Consider the following 26,585-nt stretch of genomic DNA (forward strand, 5'->3'; position numbering starts at 1 on the left):
CCTCCGCTTTCCCCATTACACAACGGCACTGATATCCATCTCAAAGAGACAGATGAGACACTGCACGAATGGGCCCAGCACGGTGGTGTGTGTGTGATAGCGTGTGTGCACTAAATGAGTTCCCCTTTCCTTTCCTCCCCCGATGGAGCACCACGGTAAATAATAAACGCACTTTCATGAAGGAAACCAAGCGAAGGGTCATCCACGGGGCATAGATGGGCATCCGTGAAGACCCTGTTTGTCCATCTCTATTTTGGTTCCAGGGTCTCGTTGTAGAAAGTGGGCCCACATCCCAGCCCTGGTCTCCCGGGGTCATACCCTGCAGGTACTGGATGATGCCGAGGTTCTGAGCTTTGGAGATTGCCCTCAGCACACAGAAGGTGGGCTCCTTCCAAAAACTGCAGCTGTGTTCCCGGAGACAGGTAGTGGCAATCACTAGAGATTGGAGCTCATTTCCTGATAGAAGTCTCTCCAGCCCCTGAGACTCACTGCAAATGTTCAGCAACATCTGGGAAAAAAAAAAAAAAAAAGATGCCTAGTTAGGAAGCCTCCTTCCTGTAACAGATTTCTTCCCTCCTTTTCCAGAGCTCAGAAGGGTATGTCTCAGTGCAAAGGATGGGTTGTACGGGTCACCCTCTGCCCCAGAGCACCATGGTCAGCAGCGCCACCTAGAAAAGGGTGACAGGGCGTGGGCTCAAGTCTGTACTCCTTTTTTTTTTCAAATAATAATATTTTTTGTTATATTATGTTAGTCACCATACAGTATATCCCTGGTTTTTGATGTAAAGTTCCATGATTCATTAGTTGCGTATAACCCCCAGGGCACAATCTTAACACAAGCAGTTGTTACCCTTTCCAATTCAGAATAACAAAGAAGGGTTTGACTTAGGGAGCTGTCCTTTTACAAAGAAGTGCAGGGAAAAAATGCCATCAAAAGTTAAGCACAGAATTAATAGGACCCAGTACTATTTAAAAAGAGGTGTGCTCCCAGGCGCCTGGGTGGCTCAGTCAGTTAAACACCTGCCCTCGGCTCAGGTCATGATCTCAGGGTCCTGGGATCAAGCCCCAGGTCGGGCTCCCTGCTCAGTGGGGAGTCTCTTTCTCCCTCTCCCTCTGCCCCTCCCCACTGATCGTCCTCATGCTCGCTCTCTCTCTCAAATAAATAAAATCTTAAAAAAAAAAAAATGTGTTCCCAGATCCCTGGTTGGCACTCAAACTCTACTTCTCATAAGATCATGAGCCTTAGCATATGACTTCCTATCTGGGCCCTGTGCCTCCTCCCCACCTGTCTCCCTATGGCTACCAGAGAGACTTCTGATACCTTCCTGCCACTTGGGGTAAACTGTGGCTCACAGAGTTCTGTGCAGACCAGCCCTGCCTCCTCTCTCCTGTGACTGTGTGCAGCCCTCCCTTTGGCTCTGGGGGGTCTACCTGGATCTCCTTCTAGCTGGGCAAATATGGAGGGCTCCTTCCATCTGAATCTGTTAGCCCCTTCTGGACACAGTGACAGAGTCCAAGCTGGACAGCCACAGAGCTGAGCTCCAGACCCCATCTGCTGGCCTCCCCAGCCGGTGGGCATGGCCATGTGACCCTTGGCTTGGACACCATTTCTGCTCCTGTCCCCTCCCCTTCCCCTTCACACCTCCGTTACAACCTTCAGCTCTGGTTTAAGGCCATTTCCTCCAGGCAGCCTTCCTTTATGCTTTACTATAAATCAGGTTCCCTTGTCCTCATTTCCCAGCACACCTTCCATTTTTCCTTCAGAGCGCTTAAAACATTGGGACACTGTTCTTTAATTACATGATTATTTTCCCTGTTTGGCTTCCCTGTCTTTCTGCCACCTCTACGAGAGAGAGTACTATGCTTGCTCCTGGAACCATCAGCCTGGTGTAGGGCAGCACATGGGAGCAGCTCCATATATTTTTGCAGAATGAAATGAGGAAAACCCTGAGGAACGCCGCCATGGCCTATCACTGTGGCTCGCGTTCTGCCCATATATGGATCGGGCCGTGAAGGCGGGGCTTCACTAGTTCTCTGCAGGACACGTAAAAGCCACATGGTAAAGATGTGTCAAAATGCCCAGTACTGCATCCTGGCCACCACTTAGAATATCATTTATACACAGTTAAATGAGGCCTAAGTTTCCAACAAATGCAACTTAAGGGTAACCTACCACAAGTGAACTGTGAGATAACCTCTGATAACGATGATAATGGCTTGAGAATGAATCTCAAACAGACGCTAACGTGAATGCCCATGTGCAATGCACACGCGCAATTGGAAATTCACAAAAGCTCTTCAGCACCTGCTCTGTGAGACGGTGCTGGAGGCCCTGGCTGCAGGAAGATGAGGAGGACACAGGGCCCTCCTTACCCTTCCCCCGCCAAGGTCTCCTCCAGAGAGGCAGGAGGAGTTTTCTGGTGAATGCAGCATCTGGGAAGCTGAGAAAGCAGAAGTGGTCAGTAAGGGGGCAGGGAAAGAGGCGAGAAGTTATGCTAAAAGTTGCAGCTGGTAGTGAGAGAGGAGAGGAAAGACGGGGAAGGACGCCAGGAAACTACATTTGATGTGCAGCAGCCTGAGACAGCTTCCGGGAGGGGGAAGGTGGTGACATCACAAAGTGGGCTTGGGAGCCAGATCTCCAGGGTCCCGATCCCAGCCCCCCACCCGCTACCTCTGTGACCCTGGACCCACTTTCACTCACCATCCTTTAGTTGACATGGAATCAGAATTGTAATACTACACACATCCTGGAACGAAGAGAGGGCTCGGGGAGGCCATGGCAGGGGTGGGTACAGGGAAGTACTTGGAAAACGTCAGCTACCCTTATGCAGATGCTGTTAGCATGCTTGTCCTCAGAGAAGGCAGGGGGACAGGAGGCTCCCCCTGCTGGGAGGGGCAGGCAGGGCCCGGGAACGCAGCCTGGAGGAAGAGGAGCTGCTGGGGCCAAGTGAAGGAGGAAGAGGAGCGGCACACTTTTCTGGGGGAGAACCAGGGGACTATTGATACAGGGATGCAACAAGACGGAGAGAAGGACATTCATCTTCCAGATGCACAGGATTGCTGGCATTTGCAGAGCCTGGGGGCAGACAGAGGAGCTGGCCCTCCAGGAGGACAGAGTTGCTTTAGGCCTGTGGCTGAGGAAGACGAAAACATCTCCAAGAAGCAGAGCAGAGTCTTGGCCCAGGGACGTGGAGCCCTCCTCTCACTCACCTGCACGAACATCCTCTGAACTTGCACATCACTCTCAATAAGCTCGTCCTTTTCCAGAGGAAAGACAAAGAAGAGGTAAAGGCACTGCAGGAGCAGGGCTGGAAGGCCAGACTCAGCAACTCTGCCCAGGGTCTCCTGCAAGGGAAGCGCAGACGTGACCACCCCGCGCAGCATGGTCCAGCCCCTGCAGCCGTTTTAGCCGGAACATGGGCAAATCCCGTCCTCTCTCTGGGCAACACAGGCTCACATAAGAGTGGAGACACGCATCTGACCCACCTAGGGCGGCTGTGAAGATTGAATTTATACAGCGTGTCCACTATGTGCTCGATAAACTTTTCATCTTTTATAGGATAGATAATAGGAAGGAAGGAAAGAAGGAAGGAAGAGAGGGAGGGAGGGACAGGTGCAGAGCTAAAAACAAGGGCTTTCCTAAACGATCACACTACTGATTTGGGTAGGTTGCCTCCTGATTAGAGAATTGGACACTCAGGAGGACATGCTCATAACACGTGAAGGACCTGATCAAGGCCCTTCCTGTCCCCTTGTTCAGATCTGAGACTTCCCCAAGACCGAAACGGTCCTACAGGGGAAGCCTGATAACCGGGGTGGCCAGACAGATGGGAGAAGACAGGAAGGGGGCCGAGAGGGGACCAGCCTCAGAATGGAGCGTCCTGGAGGCTTTCTTCCCCGTGCTCTGCCTGCAGCTCCCCTGGGGGTTACGGCAAACCCCCAGCCATGTCTGCATGTGTGTGTGTGCACATGTGTGCGCGTGTGCACACGTATGGCATTACTCTAAAGCACACTGTTCACCCAACTTCCCACCCAGCTGACTAATGTGACAGATACAGTGGCAAAATGAGAAAAAGAGAAAGGAAGAATGTATAGTCTGGGTCAGGACCAGGAAGATAATGCAAGCGGCTGGTCCCACCCTTTCCCCTCGAAGCTTCCGGTACACTATAATGGCCACACCCGTATTGGACACCTGGCTCTGCTGGGACCCTGCTCAGGGGGGCTCCCCTGTCCTCCGTGCTGCACTGGCTCCCCTGAAAGCCAGCTGCTTACTTGTCTCACTGCCTTTAGGGCTGGCTGCTCACAGTGGAAAACAAGCTCTTAGGTTGATTTTTACTACCAGACTGTGAACAGTCCTGCCCCACGGGCAGAAAGGCTCCTGCCCTGTGCTTCAGGCTGCTGTGCTGGCGGTGGTTGGGGGCGGGGGGGGGGGTATATAGAGCAAAGGCCAGGGGATCCTCCCTGCGGTTAGCAACTGCACTCCCAGCTCCTCTCACGGCTCTGCGCACTGTTTCAGATGCCCGGCTGAGGTCTGTGTTCACCTTTAGCCTCAGGGTGGCCGTGTCCCCATCTGGTTCTCTGCTGCTCCCGGCGTTGAGCGCCAGGCTGGCATGCAGTGGGCACTCTCACCAGACACATGAGTCTCTGGGCCTGCCCTGTCCAGGACCTCTGGCCATTTCTGCTGATAGCCACAGCTGCCGGGGCCTGCTTTTGCCTAAGAGGACACCAGCCATCCGCTGTCCACTTGCAGGGAAGCCCCAGAGCCCCAGCTTCACAGTGGAGGACACATCGGCCACCAGGATGGGGCACCGTGGGAAGGGAAGAAAGAGGAGCCAGTCTCATCCAGGCGCTGTCTCTGGGCAGGCAGGGACAGGTGCCTGATGCTGGCTCCTTCCATCTGAGTTTAGCAGGAGGCAGTAAAGAGCCGTGGCTCAGGGCACAGGCTCTGGAGTCAGACAGACAGCAGGTACACAGGATGGTAACTAAGGTGGCTTCGTAGTCTGACTCAGGGGGCTTGGGGGGTTTCATTGACCTTCACGAGACATCCCAGGCTTGCCCGGACACACAAAACTGTCCATACAATCAGCCGTGTTCATCCCTGCACTAACCCTTGAACTAAGGCATTATCCCCATTTTAAAATCAGCCACGCAATTGTGTCACAGAAAGGTGACAATTTGCCCAAGGTTACACGCAGCTTGTCAACTGAAAAAGCAGGATTCGAAAGTGAATTTCAGATGCTCAAGTCCATGTTCTAGGTCAGAAGGGAAATAGGGCCGGAGAAACGATAACTCAGTATCATAGCAAAAAAGACACCTTGAGATGTGCCACTGCCTTTGCTGGGACTTCCTGCCACACGTGGATACAGAGCTCCCCAGCTGGGGCCCACGGGGCCCGACACTTACCGCGTTGGTCCCCGTGAGCACAAACACTGACTTCAGGAGCAGGGAGCCGTCCTGATCCACATCCCCCTTCCACCGCAGCAACTGGCCGGCTGCCTCCCTCGCTTGCTCTGGCAACAGCACGTGAAGGGGAGAAAGCGTTACCAGCAGGGCAGTGCGGTGACCTGTCCAGCCACCTTTCCCTCCCCTTGGCCTCCTTTCCCGTGAGATGTGCCCTCGCATCCTTAGGGCACTTCTGTCTCCCTTCCTCTCCACCATGCCATCCGAACCCATGCCATCTCACACTCTGCCAGATTAATCTCCTTGGAGGACCGTCTTTATCTTGCCACCATCCCTGCTCAACAACCATCAATAGCTCTCCATTACCAAATAATAAGAAGCGCCTCAGCTATTGGACTTCTCACAATCCAGAGTCTTCACCCCACTTCCTATATCCTCCAGCCCCTTATGTCGCAAAAGAGTTCTGCAACCCACACTATGCTCAAGATACTCCTTCCCCCTAGAGTCCCCTCCTGCCCAGCCTCCAGGGTGCAGCTCTAGGAGCAGAAGAATGCAAGTCAGGAGACCCCAAAACAGAAAAGGTGCTTGGCTTTCCCTTCTGTGTCTTTTCTGGATCGAGCTATTCACTGAACACACATTTTTATCCTAGTACCCCCCCCAGAGACCCTGATCCTTTGTGTGTGTGTGTGTGTGTGTGTGTGTGTGTGTGTGTGTGTGTGTATCCCTCCCAGGAGGAGCAGAATTCTGCAAGTCCCTCTTCCCTCCTCTGCCAACCTTTCCCTCCACTCCCAACATCCTCAGTGGCAGAAGTGAGCCTGTAGGGCTCTCTGGAAGGCACCACTCCGACTCCACTGGAAAGCAGGGAGGGGCTTCACAGAAGTCCTGGGAGGAGCGCGCAAGGCTGTTTTGCTCTCCATTAAGCGTTCTCTTACCTGCAGGCTTTCCCGCAAGTGCCTTCTGTATCTCTTGGGCGAGCTGGTTAGAAATATCTTCTGCCAGCCTTTGGAGACTGGGAAAGCAGATGATCCCCACAGAGTTTTCCCAGGCCTGAAGTGCAATACACAGGATTCCATCAGACATGTCAAAGCTACAGATCAAGGCATGAGCCTCGCCTTGCCACTCTCCCCGCCAGCCCGAGCCAGTGGGCCACCTCACTGTCCCAGGTGCATCCCAAAGGCCACCGAAACACCTACCCCAGCGGCTTCCACTGTATCCCTACCCTAGTGCCCGTGAAGTCTTCAACTTCTGCTGAGCTCCAAACCCACATCTAACTGGGCCCTGAACTCGTGTTCCTGAAGTGTCAAGTACACATAATCCAAACCATTGCCTTCCTCCCAAATCTATTGTATCTCGTCTCCACAAATGGTTCTACCAAGCACAAGTTGCCCCAGTGGGAAATTCTAAGGTGGTTCTCTAGGTTCCCCTCTCCCTCACCTTCCTTACCCCACCCACTGCTGCATCTCACAGATTCTCCTCTCGCAGGCTTCATGCTTCTAGAACCTTGCGCAGATATCTTAGTTTAAGTCAGACAGTTATTTCCTTTGATAAATTCTAAAGAGTGGGATTGCAAGTTACAAGGGCATGCTTCTTATTTTATTTTTTTAGTGCTTCGGTGCATATTCCTAACTCATTCCCCAGAGGAAGTTGACCCGATTAGCCTCGCCAGGGCCTCCCTGGGAGAGGACTAGTTTCTCTACACCCATTGAGCACTATCATGTTTTTTCATCTTAAATAAGAAAACTGATAGAAGAAAAAAGATCTCACCTCGATTGCAGCCTTTTGATTACTGAAATAGACAAGCATTTTTCATGCTTCTTGAATTACCTGTTTTTACCCTTAGCCTATTATTCTACTAGGGTTTTCACTATTATTTGTTTTAAAAAGCTCTTTACGCATAAAAAAATGTCCATAATACTATTGTGATTTTTTTTAATTTGCCATTTTCTCTTTTAATTTGATATTATTAGGTTTCACTGTACAGAAATCTGAAATTCACATGAAATGAAATTTCTCGATCTATTCCTTTGCTTTCTAGCTTTAGTTCCAGGCTCAGGAAATTCTTTTGAGTCCAAGTTGTTGTCGCTTTTAATCTCCTATTTCTTTTTTTTTTTTTAATTCTTTAAAATTCTTTCTTTTCTGTTCCTTCTCTAGTTCTATCCTATCTGTTCATCTTTTTGCCTTGGACTTTTTCTTTCATTGTTTAGGATACTATTTAAAAGAAGTCATTAATTTTAAAATTCCACTTAGGATGCCTGACCCTTTTCAGAATTCCCTCCCAGTCTGCTTCTCATTAGAATCTTCTCTCTTTGTTCGCCTGTGTTGTCACAGGCAGACGTTACTAGTCCCAGGATGAGGAGAGCTCTCTCTAGACCAATAGTCAGAATGGAGTGACTACTCTTGGCACAGGACTTGAGTTCCTGGCAACTCCTCATTTCTGGTTTCCCACCTTCCCAGGAAGGTAGGCTTCTGAGCACGTTCCTGGCAATTAGTGGCCTCAACAAAATACAGTTTTGCTGGACTGCCATTCACTGCTCCTGCTCACCAGCCATATTAAATTATATTCCTGCCCAAAGACATGACCGAGTTTTTTAAAGCAGAGATCGTCCTTCTAGAAAAGGTGAGAAAAGCAATAAAATTCCAGGGGGAAATGTGTTTCCTTGCTGTAGACACCGCATTCATTAAAGAGTAAAAACCTTCTAGAATTTTTCTCTATATTAGAGGATACTACATACAAGGGAAATAAGCCACAGATTGGGAAAAAATATTTTCAATGCATATAACAGACAAAGGAATAGTATCCAGATTCCTACAAATTAATAAAAAAAAAACCCTCATTTTTTTAAATAGGCAAATGAAACAAGTAACTTATAAAAGATACACTAAATACCAAATTACTAATAATCGGGAAAATGCAAATTAAAAGTGCAATGAGATAGTCATATTTTTCTGGTTAGTGAGAACGCAAAGCCTGACAATACTAAATGTGGGAAAGCACCAGGAAACCCCCATGATCTACTGATGGAGCACAACTTGCAAAAAATCCCTTTGAAAAGTATTTAACCCAATCCAATAAAGTTATAGGAGGACACATCCTATGGCCCAGCAATTCCCTTCTAGGCATATTCCCTATAGAAATGCTGGCACATCATCGGAAACCGGGGATGTACTGTATGGTGACTAACATAATATAATAAAAAATCATTATAAAAAAAAAAAAGAAATGCTGGCACATGTGCACAAGGAGACATGAACATGAACTATTAAGCATCTTATCTATGATTGTGTCACATTGGAAGAACTCAATGTTCATCAATAGGACAGTGAATGAATAACTTGCGGCATACTTATGTAAGGATACTATACAGAACTGAAAAAGAAATAGAGTTACAGGTATCAATATGGATAAATCCAGAAATAGAATGTTGGGTGTAAAAAGCAAGTTGCCAAAGCATATTAGAATCTTGAATCTAGAAAACCTGTCAATCTACAAATAAAATTCACAATAATATCACTTAGGATTATTAAAATGTATTCATATTATCGTATAACGTGGATATAGATATATTTGGATATACATAATACATATTGTATCCATATAATATATTCAATGAATATCTATGTTCATGCACTTTGATGCATGTACTATATCCATATATTCCCCCACAGGGAATGATAACTCAGCAGGATGGGGGTTTGTACTGGAGGAGGGCAGAAGGGGAATGAACTCTAGCACCCATTCCCAGGTGGCTTCAGTTTATCTGAAATGTTTTCTTTCTTTTATATGGGTGGTGAGTACATGGATATTTATTTTGTTTTGAACAAAACTTTGTGACCTGAAATACTTCTTATATTGTCTGCCCTATAAATGGACAGAGTTGCCCCTTTCCTTTGTAAATAAAAAAGCAGTTCATCAGAACTTTGCTAAAACTACAGACATGCTAGGGGCGCCTGGGTGGCTCAGCTGGTTAAGGGTCTGCCTTCGGCTCAGGTCATGATCCCAGGATCCTGGAATCAAGCCCCACGTGGGGATCCCTGCTCTGCCGGGAGCCCGCTTCTCCCTCTCCCTCTCCCCCCTCCACCACTTGTGCTCTCACACTTACTCGCTCACTCTCTCTTTGTCAAATAAATAAATAAAATCTTAAAAAAGGAAAAAACACTACAGACATGCTAAGTGAATGTTAAAAGCTATTGCACATAGTAGACCTTCAACAAATATTCGATAAGCGAATACATGATTATGAATCCACAACACGCAGACTGACGGCTGAATGTATTGCATGCCGGGTTTGTGCCAATCGCTGGGCCAAGCCCTTATGTGCATTGTTTCCATTAGTCCTACGACAACCTTTGAAATTAGGGTTGTTATGATTATTCCCACTTTACAGAAACTAAGGCTGAGGCAGGAGAGTAAGCCCGGAGAATCAGGTAAGCAGCAGAGTGAAGAGCTATCTCACTCATACCCAGGTTGCATGTGCATAGCTAAGAAATTTATGGCTGCCCCCTGGAAACCGGCTATCACTTGGTAATTTGAATCCCCGGAAAGAAAAAATCAGTCCTTTCCGCTAGGAATTTCTGATACGATTATCTCCTGTCCAGGACTGAAAACTCTGCTATGATGTCTTCCTAACAAATTCCTGTGCCTCCTCCCTGCTCGGGCAAACCCCTCAAAGACCAATTTGCAGGCAGTCGACTCAGAAGCATCCAGATCGTCTTCAAGCAGTGGGACTCCTGCAGGCACTCTACAATAAAGTAAATTGGGCCACTGTGAGCTGAACAGTAATTGTATGCTCAGCCAGAGTCTCCCAAGGCTCACACTCCTTCCTGGGACCGCGATGGGCACTTCTGGAGGCCACATTAACTCTTTCAGGCCACTGGGGTGCACTTTGGTGCACAGAGTCAATCATTTACTGAATGGTACCATGGAGACCCCCAAAGAGTTAAGGCAGCTTCCAAAAGGACCTAATTTTTTCCCAAACTGGGACTTGCATGCTGGGAGAATATTGCTCAATATTTTTTTTAAGTTTTATTTACTCACATTATCTAAGCTGCACCATCGTGCCTCGTGGCTGTCTCTCCCATGGAAGAAAGAGAAAGAAAATGATGCTGTGGCCTCCAAAGGAAGATGAGAACGAAAAAAGCTCTTAAGGGGATGGGAGAAAACCCCAGCTTTCGAATGACAGAACCTGGCTGGTTTTCAAGGATGGCTGCAATGTTACTATGTCTTCCTTACCCTCGAGTTTGGTGGTTTGATCTTTAAGTGAGCTCAAAACATTTCAGAGACTTCATGCGAATTTTCCCTGCTAGTGTGATACAGATGACCCTCTCCGCTGTAAATTAAATTTACAAAAAAGTGATGCATCAAAACTTTGCTTGCACACACAAAATGTTGTTTCTCTGAGATGGTAATTCGCCATGTCGTGGACCCCACTCTGAGGTTGGCTATGTCAGGGATGGACAAAGAAGGGTATTTACCTTCAATGCTCCCTCAGGACACTACACTTGGGAACAATTACTGCTCATCCCTATTGTTATATTTAATGTTACTTCTCTCTCTCCCGCTGTCAGTTGGGTTCACGCGTGGTTTATATGAGAATGATCGGCCACACTCAAAGGCATAAGCTCTGCACCACTGGCAGGGTTGTGCGTCTCAGAAGTACCTGTAATTACCTGTATATCTGCACACATGCACACACACGCATGCACGAACACTCACTGCCAAGTGCAATCGAGTTAGTGTTAATTCCAATCCCTCCACACTAGGAAATGAATGATTCCTCCCCGTGTTACCCACTGTTCTGGCTAGAGATCGGTCCACAACAAACCGCCCCCAAATTGAGGGGCTTATTTTTCTCATGGATCTGCAATTTGAGCAGGGCTCAGCAGGGACAGCTTTTCTCTGCTTCGTTCAGCTGGGGCAGCTAACAGGGCTAGAGATCCACCTGCTGGACGGCACACCCACATGGCTGGTAAGTTGGCACTGGCTGTCAGCAGCAAGGTCGGGGGCTTTGGTTCCTTTACACATAGGCTTTTACTCAGGGCTGCTGAGACTTCCCCACAGCATGGCAGCAGGGTCCTGAGAGTGACAGGAAGTGAGAAGCGATGGGAAGAAAAAGCTGCAAGTCTCTTGAAGCCTGGACCTGCAAATGTCACGTCTGCCCTATTCCATTAGCCGAGTCATCACAAATCCATCCAGATCCCAGGGGAGGGGATGTGGATCCCACCTCTTCAAGGGAGCCGTGTGGACCCATTCTCGCATCTTTAATCTAGCACATCCACAGAGCTCCCCTCGTCCCCCTTGGTTCCCCCCACCCCAGGCTGTCTGTCCCAGACGGTGAGGAATTTTGCATTCACTGCCAGGGGTTCCCTAGCTTTCTGCCTGTTTTCTCTCCAGGTACAAATTCCAAGAACAATCCTGAACAGCTACATCTATAGCTCCAGCTTTCCCGGTGTCTATTATCACCGGATATCTCTGGGCAACGTGAGGATCTGCAGTGTTTCCTTTTCCCCCAAAGTCAGCTCAACCAAGAGCCAGCAGGATCAGCCCAGGCTTGCTAGAGGAAGGCTTTCTTCTCTTGGTGTGAGACCCTATGACAGGAAGGGTTCTAGAAAGACCAAAGCCCAAGGCTCGTGGCAGGAACACAGCAACAGTCGCTTGAATCCTTCGTGGAAACACTGCTGTGCACGCTGAGAAGTCATTAGTTCTGTGCTGCTTCCTGTGTGAGGCAATGAAACCTCATTCTTGTCTGCAACATCCTGGGGCTGCCCAAACATCACATGGAGAGGGCATGACATTCTTTTGTACACAATCGGTACTAGCCAGGCGAAGCTGGATGTCCAGGGAGTCACGGGACAGGGAAGGAAGCCAAATGAGCTCTGCTCTATGAACCCCAGCACTGCCCAAGGGAGGGAGCCCAGGGGCTAATGACACAGGCCTGGACAGAGTGGCCCAGTTAAGTTCTGCTCCTCGCGAACAGCGAGGTGACCTCGGCCAAGTTACGCAACATCTCTAAACCTCTCTTTCCTCAGCGGCAAGGCTGGGATCAAAATGGCGCCGACCTCACGGGTATTATGAGGGCTCATAACACTAAACAAGAGGTAGGTGGAGCGCGGTGAATGGTATTAGCTAGTATCCGTGAAAGGGCCCGCCTGCCCTGGCTAAGAACTCCTCCCTGACCTCAAGAGAGGCCCGATGGAGTCTGGCGGGGGAGGAGAGCATGCAGTTCTGGATGAGAACTTCTTTTCTGACTCATCCTTCCAGAGAAGTTCCTTGTTGGGGTTCCAACGCCCTGAAATTCCATCAAGTTCTTCCTTACTACCAAGACAGTCACCTAGATTGTGCATGGGTTCACTTTTCAACAGCCTGCAGCTGTTCTCCACTCAGGAGGCAATGGGGCTGGGATTTGCTACAGAACCAACCAAACCCATCCTTGCGCTTGCCTAGCAGTTAATGCAGAGTTAGGGAAAACATTGTCCTCTGCTGTGGATTTGGAGGAATCAAATAGGAGAGAAAGCCGAAGAGGCTAAAAGGAAGTTCTTTGGGAAGAAGATGGGAAAGCAGCAGCTCTGAGGGAGTCTCCCACACAGAACAGTACCTCTCGCCAAATCTCAAGACTCACTAGGTCGAGGCAGGTGGCGGCCACTGCGGCAGGGCACTCACTGCTGTCAACCTTCACCCGAGCCCGGACTACACATGGGCTGCCCCTTGCATACTGCCTCTGACCGACACGGGGCCTGGGCCAGGCAGGCAAGTGCCCGCAACCCAGGCACGCGGCCCTTTCCAAGCAGGAGCGGCAATTCAACATGCCTTGTGTGCATTATCTTAAAACAAAGAATATTCTAGATTATCCTAGTTTTCCTTGGGCCCAAAGTGAAAAGAGTCAGGTATAGAGAGTTGCACTCCACTGAACAAAGTAGTCCGGGACTCCTTTAGAGCGCTCGGTTGTCTCAGGGTCCACAGGGGGCATGGTTGCCATGACAACCAACATGACGAAGGCTTTGGCATAACTTTTTATTCTTTTACTTCTTTAAAAGATTTTATTTATTTATTTATTTTAGAGAGAGGGAGTGCTTGAGCGGGAACAGCAGAGGGAGAAGGAGAGAGATTCTCGAGCAGACTCTGTGCTGAATGTAGAGCCAGACAGGGGGCTGGATCCCATGACCCTGAGATGTTGGCCTGAGCCGAAACCAAGAGTCAGATGCTTAACCAACTGAGCCTCCCAAGCGCCCCTTTGGCATAACTTTTTAAATTCTCATGTATTTCCAAGGCAGTGCGTAACAGACAACCTTGAAGAACACGGTTTTGCAGTTATAACAGTCCGAACGGAGCGGTTTCAAGCTTGACTTCTTACACAAGGACCTGTGTTCCAACGGGGTTCTCCATCTTCATCTACATTTCAGACTTTATCTGCACTACACTCAAAACAAAACAAAACAAACCCTCTGACCTTCCCCATGTTTCTTTCCATCACCAACCCTTAATGAAGAAGCCTAAAGGGCTCTGACTCTGGTGGGGTTTTCTTAGTTAGAATTTCACAGAAACAAGAGGCTTGTAGACATGTAGGACTTAATAAAAGAATATAGATTTTAAGCAAAGATCAAAAGCCTGTAATATTCTGCTTCTTCAGGGTTCATCAGAGGTGAGCTCCAGGGACTCAAAACCTATCAGACTGTGTCAGCAGTCTGGGGACTTGTGGCAATGGGATCTCAAACGGCACACCCGCAGTTAGTATCCTGGCGGCTGGTGGAAAGGTCATTGGGATCCTGTCTGCTCTCCATGTGCTGTGAACTTTACAATCATTATCTTCTCTCACCCTCACGGACTCCCAGCAAAGTGTTATTGATTCCACTTCACAGATAAGGAAAGTGAGGTTCAGCAATATTTAATAATTTGCTCAAGGATGCATAGCTAATTAGTAATGGAGCCAGGACTTGACACCCTCTCTGACCCCAAAGCCCATGCGTTCAACAATAGGGCCATTGTGCCTCTAGTTACAAGCGCAGAGCTTGGGAAACACGGACCAATATCGAAGTTCAGTAATAGGAACTGCGTGTACATGTGGGGTCAAAGCTCAAATGCCTTCAGGTCAGGCAACATAAATGAGGAACGTGGGTTGGGTAAAAGATATTAGGGAGTGGAGGACTGAGATAAACTGAGAAACAGAGACCAGCTTCTGTCTAAAAGGGGTGCCCCTCACCATCTCCATCCAATGGTTAGTACTACTGACATCTACCAAAATTTTCAAGAGACACTGGAAATCTGATTTTTCACGTGAAAACTTTCCATTTTGAAAGTCGTTAACCCCTACAAGCAAATACGACACATTCCGGGTGCTATTTATCCTCCACCCTGGACTAAACTCTCCACGATGGTAAAACCTCTGTCTATATTCTTAACTCTCAGAGCCCCAGGCCCCAACACAGGGTATAAAAGTTTAATAAATATGTGGACAACAAATGAATGAATTCTCTGATCAACAATCTGGAAAGAAGTGAAGGAGGACCAAGCTCTGGCTCGTGAACAAGAGTCCTTTCAACTGAGCCACGGATGTCCAGTGGGTGGCAAAGGGATAATGTGATGGCCAAGCCCACATGCACGGAGAGCAGCAAATTTTGGTGGGGCGGGGGGGCGGGGGCAAGATGTTGTTTAGATTTTTCTTTCCATAAGGCAAAGTTGACCTGAGAACTGGGGGAGACTAAACCACCCTCCAGAAGCAGGGTTGTCAGGGCAGGGAGGGCTAAGAATGAGAAACCTGAGCTGTCTGTCCTCTCCTAGTTCTTCTTTTCCAGTACGTTCTTTATGTGCCAGTTATCCAAACTGTGAAATGGAATGGATGAGCTATACAAGTCCAAAAGATGGAGGAAAATAATGAATTCATGGACGGTAAGTTACTTGGAAAAATTTTTTACAGAAAGACATGCCTAAGTACTCAACGCATCCTAGAAATACGATCCCAAGAAGATTCTGATTCATCTTTGGAAGTCCTTAACTATTTCTGGTTAATAAGTTAGATGAAACAAATCAGCAAGGGAATTTCCCAATGAAAACCAGCCAGGTCTCCATCTGTCTTAGTCTAGTTTCAAATGTGAAAGGTATCTCATATTCTCTGTGCTTTGAATGTACCTATATGGTTTTTTTAAAAATAATAACCAAGAATCAATAGTCAAGCAAAATTAAGTCCTCATAAAAAGACGTGTTTCCAACTCTGCAACTTAACTTCAATATATTCAACTATAAAGCAGACCTCATGGGCAGGACCTTTGCTCTGAGATAACAAAGGGAATCCTTTGTACCCAAACTGTCACCAGCTGCCACTGGCCAGAATGGCAGCTCAGTGGACAAGCTGGGCTTCTCTCCCATGCCCGTGGCTGGGTTCTCCCAGGCCTCACTGTTGGCATTGCTGGTGTTTGAGGTTACCTGCCATCCCTGCAACCCAGGACACACATTCTTTCCCTAACTTCAGAGGAGCTGGTCTTTCTCTGGCTCCCACACCGGGATTGTGGTTGAACAATATAATTTTTTTTAACTAAGGAGACAATATTACTCAAGAGCCAACTGTCCTTTCCAACTCTTTCTCATCCTGGAGATGAGCCTTGCTTGCCATCTTTATTAAATAGCACAACACTCCCCTCTAAGAAACCCAATAGGGACCACTTGTGATGATATTAAAACCACCAACTCCGGCTTCCGATCATCCCAGAAGTGTCCCCAGAGCACTGTATCGTCTTCTTACAGTTTCAAAAATAAGAATACTGACCTTCAGGAACAGTGGGAGGAGATTCAACAGGCTCTGCTGATGTTCAGACGGGCTCCCATGGGCCAACTTCTGGTATTCCAGAAATTTCTTCTCTAGCATCTCCCAGAGAGCAGTGGGACCAGGAGATTGCCCTCCACGTGGGAGGTCAGGCTGAGCAACATCAGGCTGGCCTTCATTTTTGGAACCCGGATACTCAGCTCTGTCTTCAGCCCTTGAAACGTCTTCTGCCTCCATGCCTTAGCAAAGCAGATCTGAATTCAGAACAAAAAACCAGAAATGTCAAGACCTGTCACAGCACTTCCTGATGAAGCTGGGTGTGGGACAAGGTGCTGCACTCACGCGGTTCAGTTCCTATTGCAGATGGTTCCCCTGATAATCTGAAAGGAAACTGACAAAAATAGGAAGACTTTTTTTAAAGGAGATTCTGACTTAGATGTGACTTTATAGGGACAATCTGACATGTGTCTGGCACTGTGCTGGGCTCTTTCCCCAGACTCGGGGGAGAAATGGGCATTTTTATTTTCTCTATATAAGGAAGGAAGCTGGCTGGGCAAAGGCATACGGGCAGCTAGATGTCCAGTTGAAGTGCAAACCTTTAACACCAAAGCGTGTTTTTTTGTTTTGTTTTGTTTTTTTTTTTGCTGTTGTTTGGTTCTGTTTTATTTATTACCTGCTGCTGTTCCTCCTCTAAACGGTGGAGAAAGTAGAAGGGGTATGTGCAACTGTCACCCGTATTTGCACAGGCCTGTAATTCTATATCTGCAGTGGTAACGCCCCTCTACCACACGAGTCTGAAAGGATATAGGTTCTTCACTCTCAGCATGATTTGGTTCACATTCCATATTTTTAGAGAACTTAGTCTTCAAAAGGACTCTTGAACCCCCCCCCATGCTAACTTTAAAGAGCTCCTTTATTAGAGCACACAGGGGTGTTGGGTGCAAGCTGCTGATCTTGGGTCAGTAGGCATGAGACGAGAACTTATGCAGTAAAAATAGCCAAAGACCGATTGGCCAGAAGGGTAACCTTGAGAAGATGCCCTTGTGTCCTCAACTTCTCAATTGTCCTAGTCTTTAGTTGAGTCATGACTGACTCACAGCACAGCAAAGATTTGTTCGTTGCATGTCAGGAGTATAGGAAACTCCACGTGCAGCCCAGAATGTCCAGGCTTCCTGCAAAAAGCCCTCCCTGACCACAGTGTCACCATGTAGGCATCCATTGTGGAGTCTGGTCGGTGACCAACAACCACACATCATGGGGTAGCAACCAGAGGGTTGGGCACACAAAGATGGAACCACCAGTGTTCTTCTCTGGGCTATTTCATGCTTTATTTTTAGCCCAGCACACACCTCCCTGCAGGCTAGAATGGGAATGGACGAAGGGCCATGTGGCCAGACTTACCATCCCCCTTTGAAACATTCTCACCCTTTATGCACACAACTCCATGAGTCCCTAGCGCTCCTTCCAGCACACATGCTTATCACTCTCAAACTTCATTTTCTTATTACAAAGTTCAGTGTCAAAATAGGAAAGGAACCAAATATCGGGAAGAATATGAAGTATTAAAACAAAAAACAAACCAACCTTGAAAATTCCCTGAGCAGACAAAACCAGTTTAGTCATACAAGCAAAGCTTAATTTAACTTATTTTGCAAGACTAACTTGACCTCAGTTGTTTCTTGCTTACGTATCTGGAAATCAGAAGCAAAACTTAAACTGTTTTCCAAGATTGATATGAGGCAACCACTGACCAACTGCCTGTCATTTAAAAAATTCTAACATTATAACCACTCACTGTGAAGAATGAAGTCACTGCTGTCTCACTATATAAGCTGCTTTGTAACAATATACCCCTGAGCCTCATCCCGTGTTTTGGATTGAGTGCTCCCATGTCGTAAAGTGTCTTTTTTGGTGTGTGCACCATCAGTTTTCACTAATTAGTATCTCAGTGATGCACTGGCTTTACTCTGGATGTTTCTGAGCCTTTGACACCAGCTTGCCTATACCTAGAAAAATGCCAGTTGGTGTTCCGACCTTTATCTATGAATATGTTGTTTAATAAAAAAAAAAATCCTCCTAATATTGTTGAAGCAAACTTTATACTTTTACTTTTGATGGTTGGTTGGCTGGGGCTTGGTAGGAGTTTTGTTTTGTGGGGCTGGCCCTCAGGAGCAGGTGGTGGGTGCCTCACATCCCAGCGTAGTCCTCCCTGCCCTGGACCAGGCTCCTGTCTGGCTTCGTTGGTTGATTCACTTATTGCTTGGCCCCCATTTCCCACTCACATTGCCTTCTTCCCCACCCTGCCCACCCCACCTGCTTCACAACCTGGGTCCCTATAAAACGTGGTACAGATGACATGATTTCTGAATACAGGCATTTTGAATTCCCCAAATGACCTTCTGCATCTTTTCTGCCACTCACTTTTTCACTCAGCATATGCCTTCAGACCTACCCATGTGGCTCTGTGTTTGTCAGCTTCGTTTCTTCTAACTGCTGCCCCATGTTACAAAGTGGGCATCACGTGCCTGTTGGACTTGTTCACTCTGCAGTCACGGCCAGATTGCCCACAACTTTCCATACTGCACTCAATTTTGTTCTGGACATTTCCCATGCAGGTCCCTTCATGGGGCTGCATGTGACTGCCTCTGGGTATGGACTTGGGAGCAGGAGAGCTGAGTCAAGGTTATACACCTGCTAACTTCAAGAAAGTATCACCAACTAAGATGCTTCCAGGAAACTGGCACCAGACCACACTTTGCCCACAGGCTCCTCTTCCATCTCACCAATTACCTGGCTCTCTAATGTCTGCCAATCTGATTGAAGTAAAGTGATCCCTCATTGTCATTTTAATTTGCATTTCTCTAATGAGCCTGAGCAGCACAGATGCCTCTTAGCTATTTGTAGTTCCTTCTCTGCCAGCTGACTATCTGTAACCTTTGTTTATTTTTTTCTTGCCAGTCTTTCTCTTATTGCTTTGAGGGAGTATATTCTAGAAACTTCTCCTTCATTGGTTTTAAAAATCACAAATATCTTCTTTTAAATTAGTTCACAACTTTTTTGTCACAAAAACATCTCATGAATATTTTCCGTGTTCAAGATCGTCTACGTCATTTTGAATGGCTTATGGTGATCGTAGAGCCATGTTGATCATTCATTTAACTAGTTTCAAATTATTCACTACTATAAATAACACTATGATGATAGGCCTCCTATCTAAGTCTTTGCATGTATCGGTGACTAAATGATAGCTTGTAATACATTCTTAAATTCCTGCAAAGGAAATAGCTGGATCTTGACGCATATTTCCAAACCATTTCTCCTTAAACTCTGCATCACTGTATAGTCCTCTGACCAAGAATGCACACGAGTTCACACTTTCTGACTTATCATTTTTTCATTTGTGCTCACTTGGTAGGTGAAAAAGCAATGGCATCTCTGTTGCATCTCGCCACATATCTTGCTGCCCTGCGTTTCTGCCTGTCTGGTGCTCAGTCTCCTTCAGGGATCCCTGCAGTGGTTTTCTGGAGTCAGACGGCAAGTGTTTTCATTTCGTGGGCTCCTCCCCCTGAGAGCCACAGATCCACTGACTGTTAGCCCCATGAAGGAAGGCAGTGCACCTAGGTCAGTGGTTGGCACGGCATAGGTGCTCAACCAAATGTTCCTGTATAAACGGATGAACGAATGAATGAATGAATGAATGAAGGAACCTATATACTGATGGCACCCAAATCTCCCTCCCTCTCTCTCTCTCTCTCTGTAGTCCAGAGCCCTCTTCTAAACAAGGTCTCTTTTCTCACTTCAAGATCTCTACTTGGATTTCCCAGACTCTGACAGTCCCTATGTCCCAACCAAACCACCATCTCCATCACCAACAGAACCAGTCCCAGGTCCAGCACAGGTAACGCAACGCACAGGATGGCTGTTAGAGCCAAGCTAAGTGTTGCCTCCAGCACATAAAAGTCATTTTGTAGCCACACCTACAGGCACTACTAATAGATCCATTCAATAACCCTTCTGTGGGCTCGCCGCCATGCCACATTTTCAGACTAAGAAGGTGAGATAATAAGGTGAAAATGTGGTCCTGGGGAAAGTGGCTGGATATGCAGGGGAGATATCGGAAACCACTTCAGACTTCCTCTGAAATTAAGAAGCCATATTTACTGAAGTGAAACGTTTGAAACACATTCTCTTCAATAGAGATGTTTTCAAAACAAGAATTTCTAACAAATGGGGATCTGTGAAATCCCAGGGAGAAGTTGTCTAACTCAGTTGTCAGGCTGTGGCCATCCCCTCTCCCGGTTCTAGACCTACTTCAGTTTTATTTGGAAGAGGAAGGTGACAAGGCGTAACTAACTTCTCAGGGCTACGTGACAAATGGCAAGAAGAAATCATTCTAACCTACTTCATTATCAAAAGTGCCTTCTTACCTCTGTAAGAAGGTGCTAATGCTTTCCTATCCTGGGCAAAATGCAATAAGTTGGGGTAGGTTCACTGGGGTAGGGCTGGGTTTAGGGGGAGGCAAGTAAGACACTCACCTCAGGCAGAAGATGTAAGGGAACGTGTAAAATCTCAGTAGCCCAGATAAATAACACTTTAATGCAATATCTTTGAAAATAAAAATTAATACCAAAAAATCCATGATGAACGAACATCAGAATTTCAAAAAGAGACAGATTCTCACCCACAAGATCCCTGACCCCACCCACTGGCCTCACCTGATGAGAATGGGAGCTGAGGGCATTTTTTCACAAAAATCAACAATTTGAACAAACACCACTTCAAAGCCCAAACTTCCATAGATTCTATTCTAATACACACAGCGTATCAGCCACCAGCAGAGACTCTGGAACCAGGACACTCCAGTTTGAATCAATGGCTTAGACCAAATAGATGAAACATACAGTGCCTCTGTCCTCATTTATAAAATGGGATAATAGCAGGATCCCTCACAGGGCACCAGGGTTAAGTCAGTACTTGGCACATGTCGTTAGGATGGGGGGATGGATGGTCATTTATTGGTGCCCCCTTGGTACAGGCCTTTACCTGCATCACTTCACGTAATCTTCCTACCTTCCAGCGATGTCAAAGTTATCAGCCTGCGTCTACAGCTGGTACCAAGGCTCGGAGCAGGGAAGGGACCCACCCAGGGTGCCATTGTCAGTCAGCGGCCAAAGCATAATCCGTCCTGAGTCTGTAGGCAGCAATGCACACTGGAGGCTAAGCTCAAACAAGAGCTGGTTTGGGGCCCTGGGTAGACAGAAGGGCTTGGACACCTGCTTGGCAGGTAACCCAGGCTGAGGGAAGGCGTGCCTCCCCATAAAGATCTCTTGGAGAGGTGGAAGTTTGCAGGGCGGAGCAGGGTGGGGGTGGGGATGGGGCAAGGTTAAGGGAAAGATGGCTTTGGCAGAACCAGAGGACTGGATGCTGGGGGGCGGGGAGGGTCCCAGGGCTCTCCAGGCCGCCTCTCTGCCAGTGAGCTGTTTCCCAGTCAGGCTTAGGGCATGTGACACACAGCACGGTTTAGTCATGGTTCCTCGCACGTCCAACCAGGCAGGCTAGAGGCCTTGCTTTCCTGCAGCCTGCGTGAGGCAGCAAGAGAGAGGTGCTAGGCAGGAAGCCGCCCACTCATGCAGCCCCCAAGGCAGAGGGGAGCCTCAGGGCTGGGATGGGAATCCCAGGGCAGGGGTCCAGTCCCAGCCGGGCTGCTGTGGTGCCTTCACCAAGTTATTTCCCCTCTCTGACACTAGGTTTCTCCTCACTGAAATGACCTTGGTGATCTCAGTTCTACCCTCTGGCCTTTATGCATTGACCACAGAAGAGATGTGGGACCGTGAGTCAGCGCAGAGTGGCTGGAGAGGTGCCTGAGTGGGCTGCGAGCCTGTGGCTGTGTGCGGTGGGCCGGTGCAGGGGCGGTGTTCCCTGTCTGCGCACGTGGGCAGGGAACCAGAGGATGCGTCTAGTGATGATTCCGGGAGGGATTCCCAGGGAGTGGCCACGTGGGCCCCCAGGGTCAGAGACAGAGCGCCCAGGGCATCCGGCTCACGGCTGCGCACTGGAGGATAACATCCAGAGCCTGGAGAATCCGCTGGGTTGCGGATATTCGTGCTGCTAAACCAACATTCCATGGACCGTGTCCTCCCTGGCTTTCTGTGAAGTAATTTGCCAACAGGTAAAATCTCAGGATATAAGATGTGATTTAGCAGCCCCTGGAGCTAAGGTGCCAGGAAGAGACTCCAGGGAAAATGGAGCAGGAAGGCGTGTGGAGCCGCTCTCTCGCGGGGCAGGTCGCAGGGAAGCCTGGGCCTCAGGTCTTCTGTGGAGAAGCTCAAACCTGGTGACAAAGAGCTGCTATGATAAGATTCAAGACAGAATCCTCTCCCTGTTTCTCATCAGCATATGTGACTCTTCCCACCCCTGGGTTGTACAGAGGCATACCTGTTTACCACCGACATCACAGACCATGGCCCCCAGGCCCCAGAGCCGGGGGAGCCTCTAAACCAGACGAGACAGAACAGAACAGCACACTTCCCATGCAAGGTTAGAAGTGATCTGCTTTCCTTTCCCTTCGAAAGTCAGTTCCTCGCTGCATGTCAGCAGATCCAGACTCCCTTGCTCCTGTGTCAGCAAGGACCTGGCCTCCACCTAGAGCTCTCAGAAAAAAATAAAGCCATTCTTGTTCCAAATACATGGGCAAGGTGGGGCTAGGCTTTGCTTCCTCTTCCCCAGCATTTCCTGCTAACAGGACAGCTTACAAGTTAAAAGTAAACTGAAAAGAAGGATCTGTTGTAGGAGAAGTTATGGTTATACGGACGCTCTGCTCACTCCCAGCCTACTGCAAGCAGAAGTTTCGAGGTGGACAGTTAGTGGACTGCTCATGAAGACCACACTGAGATACCAGGATGTGCCTATTCAAATGTCTTTAACAAACAAACACACACAAATTGTTACGTGTTGGCAAGGATGCATAGACACCACAACTCTCACCCTGACTGATGGGAACGCAAGCAGTCCAGCCACTAAGGGCAGTTTTTTGAGAAAGTTAAACATATATCCACGCAGCAGTTACGCTCCTGGGTGTTTACCCAGAGAAATAAACACTCGCGTCCGTCCAGAACCTGCACATGAATGTTTACGGCAAGTCTATTCATAGCCCCCAAGCCTGGCGACAGCCTAAATGTCCCTCGGGGGTGAAGGAATAAACAAACTCAGGTATAGCCGCTCAATGGAATGTTCCTCCACGGTAAAAAAGAACACTCTACTGATCCACACCGCAACCCGATGGACCTCAGAGGCCTGACACCACGTGACAGGAGCCAGTCTCAAAAGGCCACACACTGTGTTACCTCATTTCCATGACATTCTGGAAAAGGCGAAATTCCAGGAACAGAAATGACATCAGGGGCATGTGCACCCGTGTGACGTGACACGGGCAGGAGACAGAGGTGATACCGTCCCTTTAGCTTCTGCCTCTGCTGGCTTCGAGAGGCTCCACGCTGCAGGCCCCCAAACCAGAGACCTCTGAGCATGGAACATATGACCTCCTTCCTTGCCTGCCTTGCCCAGGGGCCACACAGCCGAGGCACGGAGGACGGCCACAACCACAACCACCTTGGCTTCCCCTCGGTCCCCCAGAGAGCCCTGTCCACAGACACTCCTCCACCTCCCACTTCCCTCTCCTCAGACCACCACGTCCCACGCCTCACCGGGCCACCAGGGTGAGTACCAGCTGTCCCTGAAAGAGCAAGAGGAGAAGCGACCAAGCTTTGTCATGACTGTAGCAGGTGCTCCCTGGGGCCTGAGACTGCCCACGGGGGCTGCATTGAGCTCCTGAAAAGCCGCAGTTCCAGAGAGAGCTCTAGCCTCCCTCAGAGCTCAGCAGCATGGCAGTGCTAGATGACGGCGCACAGAACCCTCCTCCAGGCAGCCCTTCCTGCTTGCCGTGAAGTCCTCAGCATTTGCTGAGCAAGTACCATGCGGCAGCCACAGCGTCAGGCTGTAGCTTCTTAGGAGCAAGGAGGAGCCAGATTTGGGGTTGTGGGTAAAAGATACACCCCCCAGCTGTCTTTGCAGCTGAGAACCAACCAATCCTGCCTCTCCCTGTCCTACTGAGGCTGCTGCTCAAAAGGGCTTCACTAACAGCACAGCACAGACCAGAACCAGCTAAAGGGCTGGAACAGGACGGTGAGCAGGCAACAAGGTCAGTGCAAGCAGCCCGGCTCTCCAGAGGGGAGAAGGGTGCCCGCGGGCATCACGGGAAATCACAGTGCAGCTGAGTCAGGAAGGACCAGGAGGGTAGGCTGACACGGATGTGGTGTTCTAGATAACGAGGAGATCTTGAAGGTGTGGAAGAGGAGAACAACCCGATAAACATATTCTAGAAATGTGCTTCCTGGCTTGCACTAAGCCAGGTCTGGAGGAGGGAAAGACAAGAAGCTAGAAGAGCCAGGAGGCTAAAGTACAGCCCAGGTGCAGGCGAGGAAGGGTTGCTTTGGAAACACAGAGGCAAAGGGACATCCAAGAGAATCCGACGGGATGAAGCATAGTTCAACGCGTCTAGAAACAGAGCAATCCTCGCCAACCCAGGCCGCGCACCAGAACCCCTTGGGGGGGCCTTGCTCCTTGGAGATGACCACTTCACTGGTCTGGGTGGGCCCCTGGCGAGCATGGTTTCTACAAGGTCTCAGGGGATTTCGAGGTGGCCCCAGGAGAGGCAAGAGGCCTGGGAAGAGGTCGCAAGCCCCTGGAGGAGTGCTTCCTTAAAGAAGTCCAGAGCGAGATGAGGAGCTGTGTGTGGAGGCCTGACAGCAGCTCCTGGGCTGACTGTGAGCTGGGCGGGGGCCAAGGGTGCCAGGCCCACCAGCAGACCAGCTCAGGATGTCTGGGAACGGGACCTCTGAGTCTGGCTATATGGCAGCCTTGATTCCCCAGTAAGACACCACCACCACCCTGAACCTGGACTTTCGGGCAGGACCTGTCTCACTGCATCCTGACCCAGCTCCTAGGGCAGACCCAGAGCAGCCTCAGACAGATCTCATTCAAATCCTAGCTCGACCTCTCTCTAGCTTTCTGCCTTCGTGCCTTACAGTCTCTGAGCCTCCATACCTACACCTGTAAAATGGGAACAATATCTTCTCAAAAGGCTGTGGAAAGAATTAAACAAGTGAATATACATGAGAGCACAGCCAGTTCAGGCTAGATGTCGGCAGAACACCCTTGCCTCTTGCCCTGTGGCTCACACCAGCCCCCATACGTGCCACACTTTACCCCACTCCCATTGTGTGTGTTGTTGCCTCCAGGCTCCTAAAATCTGCCTGCACTTCCAGGAGGGGCCTAATCCCAGAGAGCCCTCCATGGATGTGCTCTGGGGCCTCAGTCACTTTTTAGGGCCCAGCCCCACAGACAAGGCAAGCTGCCCCCACCCTAGACCTGGTTTCTCTTCTGTATCAGCCCCCTCCTGGCCTGTCTGCTGAGAGTGTCCGATCTCAGATTTCCTCACAAAGAGGCACTGATTTTAAACAGATAGCAGGACACTCAGTGGATTAAATCAAGACTTCGGAGGAATGTCCTGGGACGCACAGAGACAAAGCTAGAGGTGGTGAGGTGGCCATCTTGAAGACAAAGAGTGGGAACCAGGAGCAGGAGTGCGGTCTCCAAGAGCCAGCTCCAGGGCAAGGACAAGAGCACGTGTAGGGGGACCCCTCTTGTGGCGAGCGTCCCTGCAGACAATGGCCGGGAGGACAGAGGAACGAGTAGTGCTGGAGGCTCCCTGAGAGACTTGACATCCCATTCTAGGGCAAGGACCAGCAGACGCCTGGGTGCTGCCCCAAGCCCTCTTCAGTTAGCAAGTGTCCCCACCTCCTCCATCAGCCAAGGGCTGAGAGCTCCCACCAGCAGAGAACAGCAGAGCCCAGAGCCCTACATCCTGCCTCAAATGACTCGGTTATTTCCAAAAGTTGAGGGATCCCCCATGAAGACTAAGATGGGGATTTTGATTGACAGGAACTGGGCAGCTTGCACCTGCCATGGCCATCGTAACTTCCTTTTTCTGATTCCAGTCCAAGCACTCCCGCTTATCACACACCTCTGCGGTTTGTGCAATAGCAACAGAATATAGGAACTTGCCGTGTCCTGCAGGAGGGTCCCTGGTTTTGTATCTCGGTATGTGCACTGACTTCCACATTGCCTGAAATAGCCAGGGAGCAGTTCCCCTGGCCAGACCCTCCAAGCTTAGCTGAAACCGAGCTGTCACTGTCTGCACGAAGGCATGGGCTAGGGACAGCACAAGAAACAAGAAGCCCAGCCCCCACCACTGGGGAGCCGCTCCATGGTGGGAGCTAGTCTGTGGCTCATTCTCCCGGGGAACCTCAGGAAGTGCCGCTCGTGGACACATCGCCATCACTGGACGAGCGTCTACCCGCAGAGCCGTCTGTGCTC

General features: G+C 49.0%; 1 protein-coding gene across 5 annotated transcripts in view; it reads right to left on the reverse strand.

Moving 5' to 3' along the window:
- The window catches only part of WDFY4 (WDFY family member 4), a 280,511-nt gene that overhangs the window by 245,224 nt on the left and 8,702 nt on the right, over positions 1-26,585 (reverse strand). For all 5 annotated transcript variants that reach the window (XM_057308810.1, XM_057308808.1, XM_057308809.1 and 2 more), the window contains exons 2-6: positions 16,155-16,405; positions 6,333-6,447; positions 5,404-5,510; positions 3,211-3,345; positions 319-508 (exon numbers count right to left, since the gene is read on the reverse strand). In XM_057308810.1, the coding sequence (XP_057164793.1) occupies positions 319-508; positions 3,211-3,345; positions 5,404-5,510; positions 6,333-6,447; positions 16,155-16,388 (781 nt within the window). In that variant the 5' untranslated portion in view covers positions 16,389-16,405. The remainder of the gene's footprint in view (positions 1-318; positions 509-3,210; positions 3,346-5,403; positions 5,511-6,332; positions 6,448-16,154; positions 16,406-26,585) is intronic.

Source organism: Ursus arctos, unplaced genomic scaffold (assembly GCF_023065955.2).
Source record: "Ursus arctos isolate Adak ecotype North America unplaced genomic scaffold, UrsArc2.0 scaffold_7, whole genome shotgun sequence".
In the NCBI taxonomy this organism is placed as follows: domain Eukaryota; kingdom Metazoa; phylum Chordata; class Mammalia; order Carnivora; family Ursidae; genus Ursus; species Ursus arctos.